The sequence below is a fragment of the Nestor notabilis genome, unplaced genomic scaffold, assembly GCF_000696875.1.
Source record: "Nestor notabilis isolate BGI_N333 unplaced genomic scaffold, ASM69687v1 scaffold9389, whole genome shotgun sequence".
In the NCBI taxonomy this organism is placed as follows: Eukaryota; Metazoa; Chordata; class Aves; order Psittaciformes; family Psittacidae; genus Nestor; species Nestor notabilis.
In genome coordinates, this window is record NW_009945008.1 from 26,666 (window position 1) to 43,164 (window position 16,499).

Consider the following 16,499-nt stretch of genomic DNA (forward strand, 5'->3'; position numbering starts at 1 on the left):
AAAATATATTTCCTCCATGGGGAGAGAGAACACCACATACAGGAGAAGTTTACCATGCATTACAATGCTTTTTTGGAAAGTGATCCACTGAGTGGGAATGAAGGTTTTGGAATTAAATTGGAGGAGTGAAAAACACTTAACAATTGACATTATTTCATGCATAAGCACAGGTTAGTATGAGAGGGGAAAGAAAGAAAAGCACATGCTATGTTGTTTGCAGAGCTCATGGGGAATGTTTCAGTATTTTTCCTCCTGTTGCAGACAGAATTTACTGGGGCAGAAAGTTAAAAAACTTCCTTCTGAAATTTTCAAGTTCATGATTCTTGTCTACAAAGGTAGAATATATTAGAGAATCTTTTTGTAGAGGATAAGCAGTGCTCACTTCAGCATTCAACTTTATCTTTTGTGTTTGAAATACCATTTTCTGTTGCTCTCTCATTTTTTATTTATTTTTGTTAAATGGGGTATCTCATTTACATAAAAGCAATCAGAAGCTCTCCTGGTCTGCATTTGCATATACTATTTATATTGTCTTTATTTTTCCTTTCAAAATTGTAGAGCAGTGGAGCTCTCCTGGATTTTGCATAATGGATGATATGATAATGACTAAGGCAGAAGTTTCATTGGGGGTGGAAAAGTAGGATACACTTCAATGCTTTTGGAAATATCTACAAGACCTTTTACCTTCAGTTTCAGATGGTGGCAATGTGATTGGAACGGAAGAGAACAGTTTTGACCGCAGCTATGTAAAAAAAAAATTGGAACATGGGCTTTCACGAATATGGCAGGTACGGTTTTGTGTTTTTTTGGTTTTTTTTTTTTTTTTTTTTTTTTTTTTATTTTTAGTCTCTGTCCTCCCTCCCCCCCATAATATTTATCTCCCTGCCTCCCTCAGTATTAATTACAGTTATGTTTATACTGATTTCTTGACGAAATCTCTCCAGGGATTTTTATTTTTATGTGATTTGTTTTGAGCTAAATATATCAAAACAATGGAAATGTAATTTCCATGGCTCAGTTACTACTTGGTCTCTATTGCTTACACTCAGGATACCAAAACACAGTAACAGAATTTTCAGCCTGATTCCACTTCTCTCGACCTGCGTGCTGCCCCACAATCTATTTTCTTCTCATAGGCTTTTCTCTGCTGGCACAGTCATACTCCTTTATGTTTCTGGTGTAACCATAGCTATGGAGAACCTTAAGTCTTGTGAACCTGCCTGGTTTCACAGCATTCCTGGTCTGACTGCCGGATCAGTTTGATGTTCAGTGAGACCCCAAATGTATGATGAAAAAGCTGTAAACATGGCTGAATTGTAATCCAGAGCTCTGTTTTTGCAGTGAAAATAAAGCCTTTAGGATTGACCTCATGTTCAGAGTGTTAAAGAAACTGATTATAATAGTATTTTAGAAGGTCAGTCAGAAGTCTTTCATGTTACAGAAAAATATAGTTCTACTCTAAACGTCAAGAAATTGTAAGTGCAGACAAACCAAAAAGTGCTGATAAATCAGGCATCTAAGCCTTCACCTTTTGTCTTTGGTGTATTAAGTATACAAAAACTTGCTTGTGTTTTGTAGGATGTTCAACTGAAAGTGAAAACTTATCTTCTGGGAACAGATCTGTCTAACTTCAAATATGATGACTTCATATTTGTACTTGATGTTATCAGCAGGTATACTGATGTGGTCATAAGAGTACTTAATATATGTGCACAAACTTGAACTCTAATAAGTCAGCACAGTTATTTAAAACAGATATTTGAATTCTGATGCCAATTTTGTTCACATTTACTGGTAGTTTGAAGAGCATTTCTTTATGTGGGAGTTTATGAGGACATATTTGGGAGGAGTAACATAAATCGCTTTGCTGCTCAAGTAGTGCTTAAGTGTGGTATGATTTCAGTATTGTGCATATCTGACAATTTTGATGTTTCTGAAAGCTTTTAAAGGGGTTCTGTCATGAGTAATAAAATACTGTAGTACTATACAGTACAGTATTATAACCTTCTGTTTTGGTAATAAAATGTTGGATTCAGATTTTGAGCTGTACAGCTTGCCCAGCATAATGGGATCTCAAAAAGACATTTATTTTGCTTGTGGGTCTTTGTGTCTATGTGTATGGGACATTATGGTAGGGTTTGGAGGCAAATGAGACGTGGAGTTCTGTGGAATGAGTGAAGTGTTTGCAATTTCACATTGGTGCTCTGCTTTTATGGAGATAAATGTATGCTCATGGTAATGATTGAGGCATGTAATTCACATTGGAACAGCAATATTGATAAAGAAATAAAGATTTCTAAACTTTGTTTTATTGTTATAGGCTGATGCAAGTTGGAGAAGAATTTTGTGGTAGTAAGTCTGAAGTTTTGCAAGAATCTATCAGAAAACAAAGTGTTAACTATTTCAAAACATACCACAGGTGAGACTAATGTGTGTGCATTGAATGAATCTAAGGACATTATTTTTTTTTTTTTTTTTTTGTTGGGTTTAACTTTCAATGCTTTCAAAGGGAATTCCATTGCATAATGTTCCTGCATTGAGGTTAGCAGACTATGGAATATATTTCATGATGAGAATAGGGCTCCGAATCCTGAAGAAGGGGAGAGGGTGGAGAAGCCTTTGCTTTCATGGTGGTTGTGGAAAACTCTAGTTCTGCAGCAGGTAAGCCAGATAAAAATGAAGAACTTTTAATGTAACATTTCAGTAGTTTTTCAGTCTGCGTCTTAAGCTGTCTTCCGGGATCCTGAAGATGAATGCCTCTGAAGTCCATACTTCCTGCCAAAAGTTGTTACTACTTTTTCTATGCCATTACATAAAATGTGCTGATCATTTGTGGCTATGAAATTTTTTTTGTCAATACATATTTTTTTCTTGTATCAAATGAGATGTTTAGAACTGAGTTCATTCTTTTGAGTCATATTTTTATAGATTTTTTTCATTGGCAGTATCTAATTAATCAGTCTACTATTATATCTCAGGGCCAGTCATGTGCTGTCATGCACGGACAGTCTCTGGCCTCAGATATGATATATGACTATGACAGCTTCAGGACTTGTCTGTCTCTTTAATTGTCTTGGTTTTCCAAATGTTTTGGAGGACTGACAGCTCTTCCATTCTAGTTATCTAACATTCATCTTTTTTTCGTGGTAAAAAAGATGGGAGATATGAGAAGAAATATGGTGTCCCTTTCTCTAAGAAATTCTTACTATCCCAGTCTTGATCTGTTGTCTTTTATGGTATTGATAAAGTATAAACATTAAGACAGGAGAACATGAGACAGCTTCTAAATTCAGGAGCTGAGAATGTGGTTTGAATTTCTTCCAGCTTCAGTAGTTTGTAGCTAGGATTTCTTTTTGGACATTTGACGAAGACATCAGTTCCAGCTGTCTGAAAAGCTGGAACCTTAATCAGATGCATGTTATGTCTTGTCAGGAGATATGTTGGTTAAGATGCCATGCCACCTGCCTTTATTTCTTGAAAGCATTTCTGATCCCTGTTTTGGAAACTGAGCTTGCAGCTCTAGGTTCAGAAGAGCTGAGTTGGTCTACCTAACCATTTTTTACTACACTGACTTACCACATAACACTTTATTTGGTTAAGTAAATATTGTTTTGACCATTCTGGTGTTGCTTCTGTTTAAAGAACCTATTTAACGGCTTAGGGAATCATAGACTAATTTTCTGAATTTTCTTTGAGTAAAATAAAGGTTAAGGAACATTGAAGGAATAGAATATGTATTGAAATAATATTTTTTTTTTTAGTAATTTGTGGTTTTATTAAGGTAATGTTTCTTGGAATCTTGTGAAAAGGAAATATGTATTTATATGATTCAAATTATGTGAGCCTTTTAATACTTTTTACATGTTTTATGCTGCATGGTTATTGTGAAGATTAATGGGCTGATGTTTTTATCCTCAGAAGGGAAAATATAAAAAGCCCTCTTTCCCAGCTATATCCCTTAGGCTGATTTATATAAAAAGCTTTAAGCATCTTGCATTTTCAGATCAAGCTAATGTGGCTTTCACTTCCCATGTGCATTTGACTGGGGGGGAGAGGATGGGGGAGAAGCAAGTGCTTTTAAAGATTCATTAATACATAAAAGCTACATAAAGCGGAAATGCTTAGAGTCCAGGAGTAATCAGTTCTTTGATTGTGTAATTTAACATGAGTTGCTATCTTGGAGTTATTTAAAAGACATGTAGATGTGGCACTTAGGGACATGGTTTAGTGGTGGACTTGGCAATAGTCAAGGTAGTGGATAAGGTAATGGTTGGACTCTATGATCTTAAAGGTCTTTTCTAGCCTAAACGATTCTATGATTCTGTGATTCAGTGTGTGGTCTTCTGGGTAGTGTCGTGTTTTAGAGACCTGCTAACACAGAGAAAGCATTCAAAGGAACTGGTTACGTCATTCAAAAAGTGTAGAAGAGAATGCAATACTAGAGCATACATGGAGCCTTTTTTGGGTAAAAATTGATTATTTTGAACAATTAGAATGGGCTTTTGGTGGAGAACATCAGTAGGCAATTTTTGGAATGCAGTTGACTTTTTCTGGTATGTTTGTATAAAGGTGTGTCTGGTCACTATAAATCTTTTCAGAGAACGAGTGCATCAGACCTTCCATGTGTGCCACTTTCTAGACTTGTATGTTGGTGAAAATGAAGATCATTTGTTCAAGTACTTTGTCAGAGTCTTGAATTCAGCTTTGAAATGATAAAAAAAAATGGTACTGTCTGGCTTTTCCTTTTCTAAATCTTTCTCCTCAGTCTTTCTATAACCTTCCTTTAATCTGTACCACTGATTTTTGCAGCATTGCTGTTGTTTTTGTTGGCTTTACTGTGAGATCTGCAAGCTACAGGTACTCAGTGTTTTGAAAATAGCACTTGAGGTCTATTTGCATTTAACTGGTAAATTTAAATAGACACAGCAAACTGGTCATAATTCAACACATTACTCATCTCACTGAGTCAAGAAAATTATAATTGTAGTGGTGATTGTAGTTTGTTATTGAAATAGAGGTATTTCTATACTATTTTACTGCCTAATTGGAAACCCGGTGCATAATTTACAAACTGCTACTTACTAAGCAACTCAGTATACCATATATTAAGAAGAAAAGATACAGCAATGTGACCTCAATAAGCACTCATTGCTGTCTTTTCCTATGAGTTCCTGCTTATATACAAAAAGATTTTCTTTATTAAAGGTATTTCTGCTTATGGCTGATTGGTGGCTTTTCTAATAATTAAAACCATAAACTATGTGAAGATGGCTTGATTGGTTCTCTAATGGTTCTCTGTGTTTTCTAAATTAGCACCAAGGTAAAGTTAAGCTATGAATAAAAATATGGTTTAGGAGATTAATAGCCATTTAACTTTTTTCTTCTCTGAAAACTTGGGATGTCTGTAGAACATCAGTTCTTTCCGCTTCCCTTTGCTACTTGTTGGCTTCAGCGTGTTTGAAAAGAAGCATCTGTCTTGTGTGGGCTCACAGGAGCTTTTGTACTGCTAACAGAGTGTTTGTATATATTAAATTGTTTTCTACAGTATTCACTGAAGAAAAAAAGTCCAGTATTACTGCATAATCATACATGTTCCTCTATACTTTTGAATTGTTTGACAAAAAAGTTTGTTTCCAGATTTTGGAGATTGTCATTCTTAGAGAATTTCTCCAGAGGTGTCATAAAACATACCCTGTGTTAGTAGCCACAGGTTTTAGGTGGTCTGTCAGTTGAAAGAACGAGTTGAATATGTTTTCAAGTGTGACTTCTTATACAGTTTTTGAAGGTGTTTTTCACTGAATAAGTTAAATAATTGTCTGTTTCCGGTATTACTCTTGCTGTCAATTAAGAGTGTTCACTTGTTGTATTTCAGAACCCGTCTTGAAGAATTAAGAATGTTTTTGGAGAACGAGACCTGGGAACTTTGTCCTGTTAAATCAAGCTTTAGTATTCTGCAGCTTCATGTATGTTCTATGAATAACACATAAAAATGTATTAATGCTTTAATAGCTAAGAGTCCAGGTGTTCTGAGAAGCAGTAAGATCAATGAACTACTGTGCATATGTTTTTAACAGCTGCTAAAGCCCTCTATATTTCACTTCATGATGTTGGAAACTTAACATTAAAATGGCATAGTTTCAGGCAGGTATGGTTTTACAGAAGATGCTGGAGTTGTAAGCATAGTGTTACCCTTTATTTTTCATGCTATCATGTGCTGTTAATCTGTCAGTTTTCCATTTCTGAATTATTTATCTGAGAGTAAGATGCTAAAACATGAGTTCCTAAAAGTACTCTCAAATACTCACTAGCTTGTACCAAATTTGGCATCTGTTTCTGGAACATGGGTCACACTGGCTCATTTGGAAAGGAAAGAAAAATTAATTCTTCTGTGGTAAGTAATATGTGTGCTCACCTGCTGTCCTAAAGTGATTTTTGTGAAGTTTAGCACATGGTGGGTGAATTCCACCTGTTTTGCCACATGAAACGTGGGTGCCTATGATTAGATCTGTCACTAAAGCTCAAAGATGGATATAGCTGAGCAACCTCAAGCAAAAGATAATTTGCAGCTTCTATAGAGTTAATTGGAAATGTAAGCAAGGAGCTACTGGGGCAGTAATAGTATGGACAGAAAAGGAAGAAGGACCTTCAGTAGCATCCAGTATCAAAAGAAATAATATTTTTAATAGAGTAATGGGATTGTAAGTCCATCCAGGTGACTGGTCTCTTCTCCCAAGTAGTAAGTGACAGGACAAGAGGTAAGAGCCTCAAGCCGCGCCAGGGCAGGTTTAGATTGGATATTAGGAAAAGTTTCTTCACAGAGAGGGTGATCAGGCACTGGAACAGGCTGCCCAGGGATGTGGTGGATCACCGTCCCTGGAAGTGTTCACAAACCATGTAGATGAGCTCTTAGTGACATGGTTTAGTGGTGGTCTTGGCACTCCTGGGGTAATGGTTGAACTTGATGATCTTAAAGGTCTTTTCCAACCTAGTTGTTTCAGTGATTCTATACATACTACTCAAGGGACAAGAGCAGCAGAAAATGGCAGAAAGAACATTGATTTAGGCAAACAGAAATCTACGACTGCAGTCCTTTTAGCTCTATACGTTTTGATCTTTAAACCTTTTTAGGTAAATGGTAACATACATTTTGCAATTTATGAAGATCAACAGATAGATTTTAATAGATAAAAAAGGTACATCAACTGAGATAAGTCAAGGTTTTTAGAAAAAAAGGTATCTAAAATCATACCTTCTGTGTCCTACTCAGCCTGTATATTTTCAGAAGTCTCCATTTACCCAGTCATCACTAACTTCACGTGCAATGGGTTTGAAGAGTAAGACATTCTGAAAAGATCTTTCTAAAAATTAAATATTTAGAAAAAAAATCATGTTTAGTAAATTACTAGGTAACTTGTATAAAGAAAACTGCATTTTTGGGTAGAATTTAGGTCTTGTTTTATCTCCTAATTTCTGTGAAATAGAAATCCACTTATTTGGGGTTTTCACCTCATTTTAGACAGTGAATACTTTCGCATGCAGGAGATGTATTGCATGTCATAGCTAAAACCTGCCAAAATTAGAAAGGCGAGCAGTTTAAGATTGCCAGTTTCAAGGTTAACTTAAGCCAGCATGAAAAACACGTTTAAATATGCAGGAGGGTTTGGATAAAAGTTTTTCTATCATGGTAATTGCCCACAAATTTGTTATAATGCTCTGTTTTTATGGAACTGGAGTCATAATAATACTAAAACTGTCTTGTTGGTGATTAAAATTGTACTTTATTTCTATTAATAGGAATTTAAGTTCATGGAGCAGTCACGTTCTCCGTCTGTGTCACCTAGTAAGCAGCCTGCTTCAGCAATTTCAACAGCAGTAACTTTATTTGAGCAGTACTGCAACGGAGGAAACCCATTTGAAATTCAGGCTGACAGCAAGGATGATGAGACAGAAGATGTCTTAGCTTCCAATGGGGTATGAAGTGTTTCATGAAAAAAAAACCAAAACAAAAACCCAAAAAAAAACCCCAAAAGCAAATCTTGCACTCCGTAAATGATTTGTGTATCACTGATGGCAAAATGCCTTCATACAAGGATCAGTTAATTGCAGTGCTGGGTAAAATCTCAAGCCACTTTATTCCTTTAGGTAGGTTCCTTTGTTTTTAACAATGCCAGAGAGCCAGGTATCCTATTCAAAGTGTAGTTTGTTTTGCAGTGGATCAGTATTCTTTTTGCACTGAAGTCAAGTGTTCCTGAAGGCTAATAAGACAAGTTCCACCTGGATCAGTATTTTTCCATGGGTTTAAGTTAGCTTTCTTTGTGGAAGTAATTTTGTCATTTTAGGACTGCCTTACTGGCTTAGGAAAGAATCACTGTGGGTTACTCCTTCTGTTGTATTTGTTCACACCTACATGATTTGCCATGGATTATTTGATGTTTGTTAGGCAGTTTTTAATTGTAATTTAAATGCTCAGGACCCTTGCTTTACAGTAGGGTCTACTCACTTGCTTATGGTGTGGTCTACTATAAAACTGAACAATAACTTTGTGTAATTTTTTTGGGGGGGGAGGCTGGGTGTGTTTTTTTTTTAATTCAGAATTTTGTCAGAATCTTGGGAGTGGTCAAATGTGTTTTAATGTAAAACATTGACCATTGTCTTAAATGCTACAGTAGCATATTTTTGTTAAAGCTTTTAATGAATAATTCCTTTTGATGAATAATGTTTTCTTGGGCTTTCTTTTTGTGATAAGGTTGTTGAGGTTAGCTAATCCAGCCACCACGATAGTTGCTTTCTGGTTTTCAGCTTTATTTTTCTTGCTTTCTCTGTGGAACTTCAGTTACAAAGCAGCTTGATGTGTATTTCATACACCTGAGTGTGATGTGCAGTCTCCTTTCTACTGTGTCACTTGAAGAGAAAATACAGTCGACTGGCATAAAATATTGTTGCATTGTGCTTAAAGGAAGCTGCTGGAGAGCCAGTTTCCTGGTGGTAGTTCTTTGCCTGTCAAGAACATGCATGTCCTGCCTTTTCGTATCAGTAAACTGAGAAAAATTGCATGATTATTGCTGTTAGACTAATACACAGACTCCAAATGAGCATGTTAAGCAAAGATGAATACACCTCAGGGGATATTGAAAGCTGCAGATTTGCATGGTATTTTGTAGATACACACTCTGAAATGAAGTTTTTGGGGAATCTGATCAACCATATAAGGAAATAAGGATTAATGATAATACCAATAGTACTTTCCAGGTTATCAAAATGAAACCTCCCTCCACTTGATGAGTTATTTCCAATTTTTTTGTCTGTTTCTTAGTAGTTTTGCTTTTTAAAACATTTTTCTGAAGAAAAAAGGATGACAAAATTAACTTAAATTTGGGTGGTGTGGGTTTTTTTTTTGTGTCTGAAGGTTTGACTCTGTAACAAATAACAGATGTATAGAGCCATCCTGACCTGCACTGTGAGTGCAGAAATCCATCTCAAAAACTGCAGGATATTTCTTGACAACATTTGCATGTGGAATAATTAGGAAGGTGTGAAATTATTTTCCAAAGATTATATTATTTGGAGCTGCTGAGACTGGATAACATTTCAAGAACAGAAAAGAATGATTGTTGAAACATGATTTCAATCTCCATTGATTCCTTGCAGGTCGCTGCTTGCAAATGAGTGCATACCCTGTCCCCACATTTTTGTTCAGTGTCTTGTACGCAGAATACTCACACTTGCAGAATTCTAGAATTGTCTTTCATTTCTTGCTATGGATATGTTGAAGAGTTTTTATCTTCACGCTTGTGCGGTATATGAAAACTTTGCACACAAGTTAAACAGAGCTGCTTGTTCTTTCCAGTTCTAACGTTTTCCGCTTCAGAATCTGTTTCTCAAGTAAAATTTAAATGACACAAACCTCTGCACAGAACTTTTGCTTCTATATCTGTGAAATCATTTGATGAAAAAATTAAGTAGCAAATGCTGGTGTACATGTTGGAGATGCTGTTTGGTTGGCTTTTGCCAGCCCAAAGTGTGTCACTGCTGCCAAGCAGACTGCTATTAGTAATACCCTCTTGAATTGAGGCACAGGGTAGGTTAGTTGACTTGTCAGTAGTTACACAGGACATCTAACCTGCCTGGTATTTGAACCAAGGTTTCTTGTGACCCAAGTGAGTATAGTCTCCAGGTAACGATCCTACATGCCATTTTCACGTTTTTCATCTCCTCCTTCCATTACTGGCTATTCCACATGCATTAAAACTCTTATTTAAAAAAGAAAGAAAAAAAAGTTACACCTATTTGGTTGTCCTTTACTTAAAACAGAAATCACTTGCTTAGGTAATTAGGGATAATACTTCTGCAGAGGTTTTATGTTTCACATTCTTGACTGACCAGTTAAGGTGGAGGCACATCGTAGCACTTAAAATTGAAATTATTTCAGATGGAGGTTGAAAATAATTTTGTTCCTAGAGAATGCAGATATGTTTCCAGATATTTCAAGAAATGGCATGACAAGGATATAAGCAGTTGATTTTCTTGTGAAATGATCTGTGGGATGGTAAGGACTGTCAGGATTTCTTTTGAGAATTTTAAAGTCTTTTTAACTGTTTAGTTGTTGCAGTTCTGGACAATTGAAAACAGGCCTCTGGATCCAGTCACCTCAGCTCTATAACTTGAGCTTCAGTGAGATGCTTTATGTCTTTTTTCTGTAGCTCCCTGAAATATCTTTATTGCAATATACCTATTTATTAAATATAAATATATTTGTTATCACTGTCTGATGCTGGTGAAATTAGAGCATGGGATGAGAAAAGGGAATCATTATTCTGGGGCGGTCGGTTCCAAGTGTACTGGATGCCCCTCCAAGTAAAAGCGAACTTGCTTTAAGTTAACTGCAATACAGTTAATTTAGTTTTGTAACACTTTTCAACTCTGACGAATCTTACCACTGACCTGTGGGTTTGTTTGGGCCAATTGCCTGAACGCTTGTGAGCTGATTATTGCTGCAAGATGTCTGAATTCCTTTTAGCAGTGTAAAATTTTACTGCAGACTGTGCGTATTTAAATGGATTTATAAGGTCTCTTCAGGTTGAGGTCACTGTTTAATAGGTGTGAATTACTTTAGTGCATACTTCAAAATGCAGATATTTTAATCACATTAAATAACTTTTCAAGCTTTTTTTTTTTTTTTTCAGCATTTGGTTGAGGGGACTTAGTAATTTTTCCATGTAAAAAAAATTTCTCAAAACGCTTTTCATCTGTGATGTTAAGACAAGTAATGTCAACCATCAGATTCATATGTCAATATGAATTGTAATTAACAATTTGTAGTCAATTCATCATTTTACTATCACTGAATTGTAATTGAATTGGCATGTCGTTTATTATATACTAATGCATAATAGGTAGTGGTAATTCTCCATGCTAATGTTCCAGCCAAGTTAGTTAAACTATGACTTTCTTTGTCTTAATCAAGCCTAAACTTAGCTCAGTTTTTAAATAAACTGGTCTGCTTTCATTATAGCTTTCCTTTGTCTGAAATGTTCATGAGGCAGAAATTTTGCCTGTGAATACTAATGATCAGGATGTTTCTTTTTAGTCTGTGTTTCATACTACATTCTTTTTTCCATCTATCTGAGCTGGTTTTGCTTTGAATTTGTGCTGTGGGCTTCTTGCTTTTCTAATACAGTGCTTTCATAGTGCTAGGCTTTAAAAGCCTCCATAGCTTGGGGCCGGGCCCAGCAATTGCTATGCCTGACTGAAAATACATATTTCTTAGTGTATTTCGAATGATTTAGACTAGGTTTTCTTCTCTGGAGAGCAGTCATAACCTTTAAAGCCCTGCCATTTCTTAAGGATCCTGGAACCAGACTTTTTCATATGTGTCATTATTGATTCTGTGGATAAAATGCTTTCAAAGCAGTGTACACATTAAGGCACTGTGGTCTCTCTTCAAGTGTAAGAGCATTCTGGAGCCTGGTGGATATGCTTAATGTGTTAGCTGTGTAGGTGTTCAGGAAGAAGAATTTTTATCACAGAGCATCACGTATTTGTTTTCCTTTCATCTTTTAATTGGAGTGAAAAACGATTGCAAATTTCTGGTGTTAAAAAAAAAAAATCCCAATCACACACTTTTAGTATGTACGTGTAGTTTCATAATTATAAAAAGCATTTATTATCTGTATTTGTGAATAGTATTTCTCCATATAACTCACACTGCAGCAATAATAGTACCCATCTCCATGGAAATCTTATATTTTATTATATAGGCTGTAGCCTGTGTTGCTCATTTTTTTCCAGACATCACATGTTAGGCTTAAACTTCCCATCCTTCAATTGAAAATAATTCTCTTGTCATCTTTGGAGTACAATTCAACAGCTTAACAGTTTTAAAAACATTAAAAATGCAGCTAAGTGTTTAGAGACAGAAGTTGTCTGTTACTACTTGAGTTTCTTATTTTCAAAAGATGCAATTAGCATTAGATGTTCCTCAGTATAAGAAGTCTTGTCTCAAGGCACATATACATGATTAATTTATCTATGTATTCCTGTTTTTCATAGGGTTATTCTGGAATGATTTGTGGCTCTTGTGACAAACAAAGCTTTCTTCCATCAAAGAGGAGTTGTTTCACTGATAATTAGATAAATATTTCAAATATTGGGGTCTTGTGCCTTTAGTTAGATGAAGAATGGCGTATTTTTCAAAACAAAACCAAGAACCAGCACGCACAAATAAATACAAGCAAGACCCAAAGATCAATGGTTTATGTTGCCAATGTGTCTCATATGAAAATAATGAAAATCAATTTATTCTTTTTTTTTTTTTTTTTGCTAACAGTATGAATCAGATGAGCAAGAAAAAAGTGCGTATCAAGAGTATGATAGTGACAGTGATGTTCCTGAAGAGTTGAAAAGAGATTATGTGGATGAGCAGACGGGCGATGCCCCTGTGAAAAGGTAAGTAGACTGTGAGTCCGTGGTCTCATTTACATGCTTTTCACCTCAGTACTCTAATTGGTTCAGTTTCTGTTTAATCTATGCCCTGTGACAATGGAATAATAATCAAATAATCTTTATGCTACCTGCACAGTTAAAAAGGCTCAGCACTTAGATCTCCAGAATGGGGAGGAATATTAAACTGGTCATAATTACTGCAGAAAGAAACTTTGGAAAGCTAGAGTTTGAAGGAGTACAAAAGGCTCTGTGAAGCAGGTAGTGGAAAACTGATTAGCAAGCGTTAGAAGGTAACTGAAGGTTCTTCTACAACTGCTGTTGTGTATACATGTAATTTTGTTGTGTCAAAAGCAGTTGTTTACAGACAAATAGGCTTGAGGCTTGGGCTTCTTTTCAGAGCAACAGTAAAATTTACAAATTAAAAAAATAAATAAATTCTTCCACAGCTTGATGGCAGTCATTAGGAATTTTAAATTCTTTTCTTCTTTAAGAATCTACACACACATAGACACACACATACATATATATATACGTAAATATACATATTCTGTTTTGATAAATATGCATATATATGCATATTTTATTTATATATATTCATACAAACAAAAGCCAACTCTGTAGACTTTAAAAGAATCTGAAATACAAATTTCTATCTAGGACATTGTACTACCTAGGTGTCCATTTAGACTTTGTGAAGCAGGCTGACATTATTTCTGTGTAGAGGATTACAGGAGAACTAGAAAGCCATCACTTGGGTCAAAGTAGAGGAATGGTTTTTTCACAAAATAGCTCTTTTGGATAAAATATTGTTAGCATGATTTCATAATCTACATCACATAAACTACTTCATTTCAAAGAATTGATGGAGATGTTGATTAAAAAAAATTACTAGAACAAATCACCGTTACTGTGCTTTGTGCTGTGAAATTGAAGCATTCTGAATTTTTTGAAGAATATATTTTTGATGTATGGTAGCTGGCATAGGTTTCTCATATAGAATCATAGAATATCTCAAGTTGGAAGGATGTATAAGGATCATAGAGTCCAACTCCCTGCTTCTTGCAAGACTACAATTTATGAAAAATTCAATGCTTTTTAAGTTTCATCTTCCTCAAAATTGTTTCCATTTCCAGATAGTCTTTTTCAGCTGTAGCTTACTGGTCTGCCCTGTTTTGTTGTGATTTGTGTTGTTTTCATTTTCTTTACTTCCTAAACTATCAATTTGAATCAGAGCAGTTAAAATGATTACTGAGGCCAGACAGAGGGTTGCTGAACCTAAGCCTTGGACTAAACTCAGAAACTCAGTTCTCTAGCACAATTCTTTGTAAATTAGGCCAGGCTTCTCTCTTTAAATGTTAGAATCCTACCCCAGTTATGCTTTGGCATGAATAAAATACTGCACTGGAAGATACACTGTCATGAGACTGAAAGGGGGGAGGAAGGTTATCTTTCTATTAAATTTGAATGTCATCGAATGTAATAGGCAGTGACATTTGGTGTATTTTGTTTTGTTTTCTTTAAAGTGTTTCTCGAGAAACTCTGAGGAGCAGAAAGAGGTCGGATTATAACCTCAATAAAGTGAATGCACCTATCCTAACAAACACTACGCTGAATGTAATAAGGCTTGTTGGTATGTAGAACAATTGTAGGTTTTTTATGTGATTTTTATTTTAATATAAACCTTTGGATTATAGCAAATATGTTAAATGAATTTTAAGGCCTTTAAAAATAGACCTAGTTGGGCTCTATTTAACTCTGAAAATGTTAATAAAATAGAAATGAAGCACTAAACCAAAGTATTGTTTAATTAAATAGAGAAATTTGGTTATATCTTGTGAGTTATTTTTACTTTGAAAATGAATCTGCATGCATTTGATTTTAACCAGTGATGGTGGTTTATTTGTCTGAAATATTGAGTGTATAAACCCAGTGGAGATCGAAAGGAAATAGATTAATGATTTATGTTGCCAATGTGTCTTATGTGTCTTAGTGGATTAATGTTTCATTTTAAAGTAATATAGTTATGAAAGTAATAACTTAAACTTTGGGGATATTTTCCCTTTCATTACTTGAATTCTTATACCCAGAATAACTATTTTTACTACTTGGTAGAAAACTAAAAAAAAAAAAATAAAGTAAGTGCCCTCCCATACTGGTAATTTCAAGTAATTGGGATACATTCTAGTAATTCCCTGAGTTTACGGAATGTCTATCCTTGGAGGCGATTGGGATGTCACTGGACAAGCTCCTGAGCAGCCTCATGCCCTTAGACATGCTCTGAGCAGCTGGTTACAATACATGACCTCTGGAGGCACTTCCTAGCTGTTTTCATAGAAAACAGTCACTTCCAGTCTAACAGGATTGATGTTTTGTGATTGTGACTTCCATTTGATTATCTAGATAATTGTACAATAGCAATTTTTCTGCTATTGACTTTCATTTTATTCATAGAGAATGGGAAGTAACTACCTAAATTTATCAGATTAGGCAGAAGAGACAGGAATTCTGTATGTGATATATTAATGAAGTTTGTCTTCAAAAAAAAAATCTTGGAAATGATTGTGGCACTTCAGAGTAAGCTATTTTTGTTTTGGTTACTACCTTTTGCTGTCTTAGAGAGCAGCATATAAATCAGAAATTAATTTTCTATACCTTTATTGCACCTTTTTCTCCCTCTTGGAGTTTATACAATACAAACCCAAAATAAGAATTGAGGTCATTCTGTCATAACTTCTCTGGTATTGATCTGTGAGTTAGGTTGGAAAGATTTGTTTGCTACCTTCTGGTATAAGGTTTTCCTCTAAGAAAATTTAGGACTGAATCTAGAAATCACACATGGGGCTTTGATGTTGTCCTCGTTTCAGCTGTAACAGCTATTTTTCTTCCTAGTAGCTGGTGCAGTGCTGTGTTTTGGCTTCATCCTGATAACAATGGTGGTAACACACCGATGTTTTAGTTGTTAAGTAATGCTTACCCTGATCAAGGACTTTTCAGTGTCTCACCTTCTGCCAGTGAGGAAGGGCACAAGAAGCCAAGGGGAGCAAAAACATAGAAAACACCTGACTTGGACTAGCCAAAGGGGTATTCCATACCACAGCATGCCATGCCCAGTATATAAACTGGGAGGAGTAACCCAGACTCATTGCTACTCAGGTCGGGCTGATTATCAGTCAGCAGGTGGTGAGCAATTGTATTATGCATCACTTGTGTTTTCTGATCTTTCATTTCTTCTCTTGTTGTTTCCTATTATTATTATTGATATTCTTTCTATTAGAACTATATTGTACTTTTTTTTAATTTTAGTTATTACACTGCTCTTATCTCAACCTGTGGGCATTACATTCTTTCGATTCTCTTCCCCATCCCACCTGGAGGGATGCAAAACGGAGGGGTGAGTGAATGGCTGAGTGGTTCTGAGTTACCAGCTGGGTCTAAGCCACAACAGATACAAACCTCTCGGTCTTCCCCCAGCCTCTGCCCCTGACTCCCTGTTGCCTTAATACAATGTACGAGTGATGGAGCTGTAGTTCTAGTTTTCCAGTTTTACGTAAGGAGTC

The 16,499-nt window shown here is 35.6% G+C and overlaps 1 protein-coding gene across 1 annotated transcript in view; it reads left to right on the top strand.

The window, feature by feature from the left end:
* The window catches only part of CCDC132 (coiled-coil domain containing 132), a gene marked incomplete at its 5' end in the record, with an annotated part of 71,142 nt that overhangs the window by 25,472 nt on the left and 29,171 nt on the right, over window positions 1–16,499 (top strand). Inside the window, 7 exons of the mRNA XM_010022681.1 lie at window positions 691–788; window positions 1,579–1,673; window positions 2,321–2,419; window positions 5,873–5,963; window positions 7,795–7,971; window positions 12,827–12,945; window positions 14,466–14,572. Coding sequence (XP_010020983.1) covers window positions 691–788; window positions 1,579–1,673; window positions 2,321–2,419; window positions 5,873–5,963; window positions 7,795–7,971; window positions 12,827–12,945; window positions 14,466–14,572 — 786 coding nt within the window. The remainder of the gene's footprint in view (window positions 1–690; window positions 789–1,578; window positions 1,674–2,320; window positions 2,420–5,872; window positions 5,964–7,794; window positions 7,972–12,826; window positions 12,946–14,465; window positions 14,573–16,499) is intronic.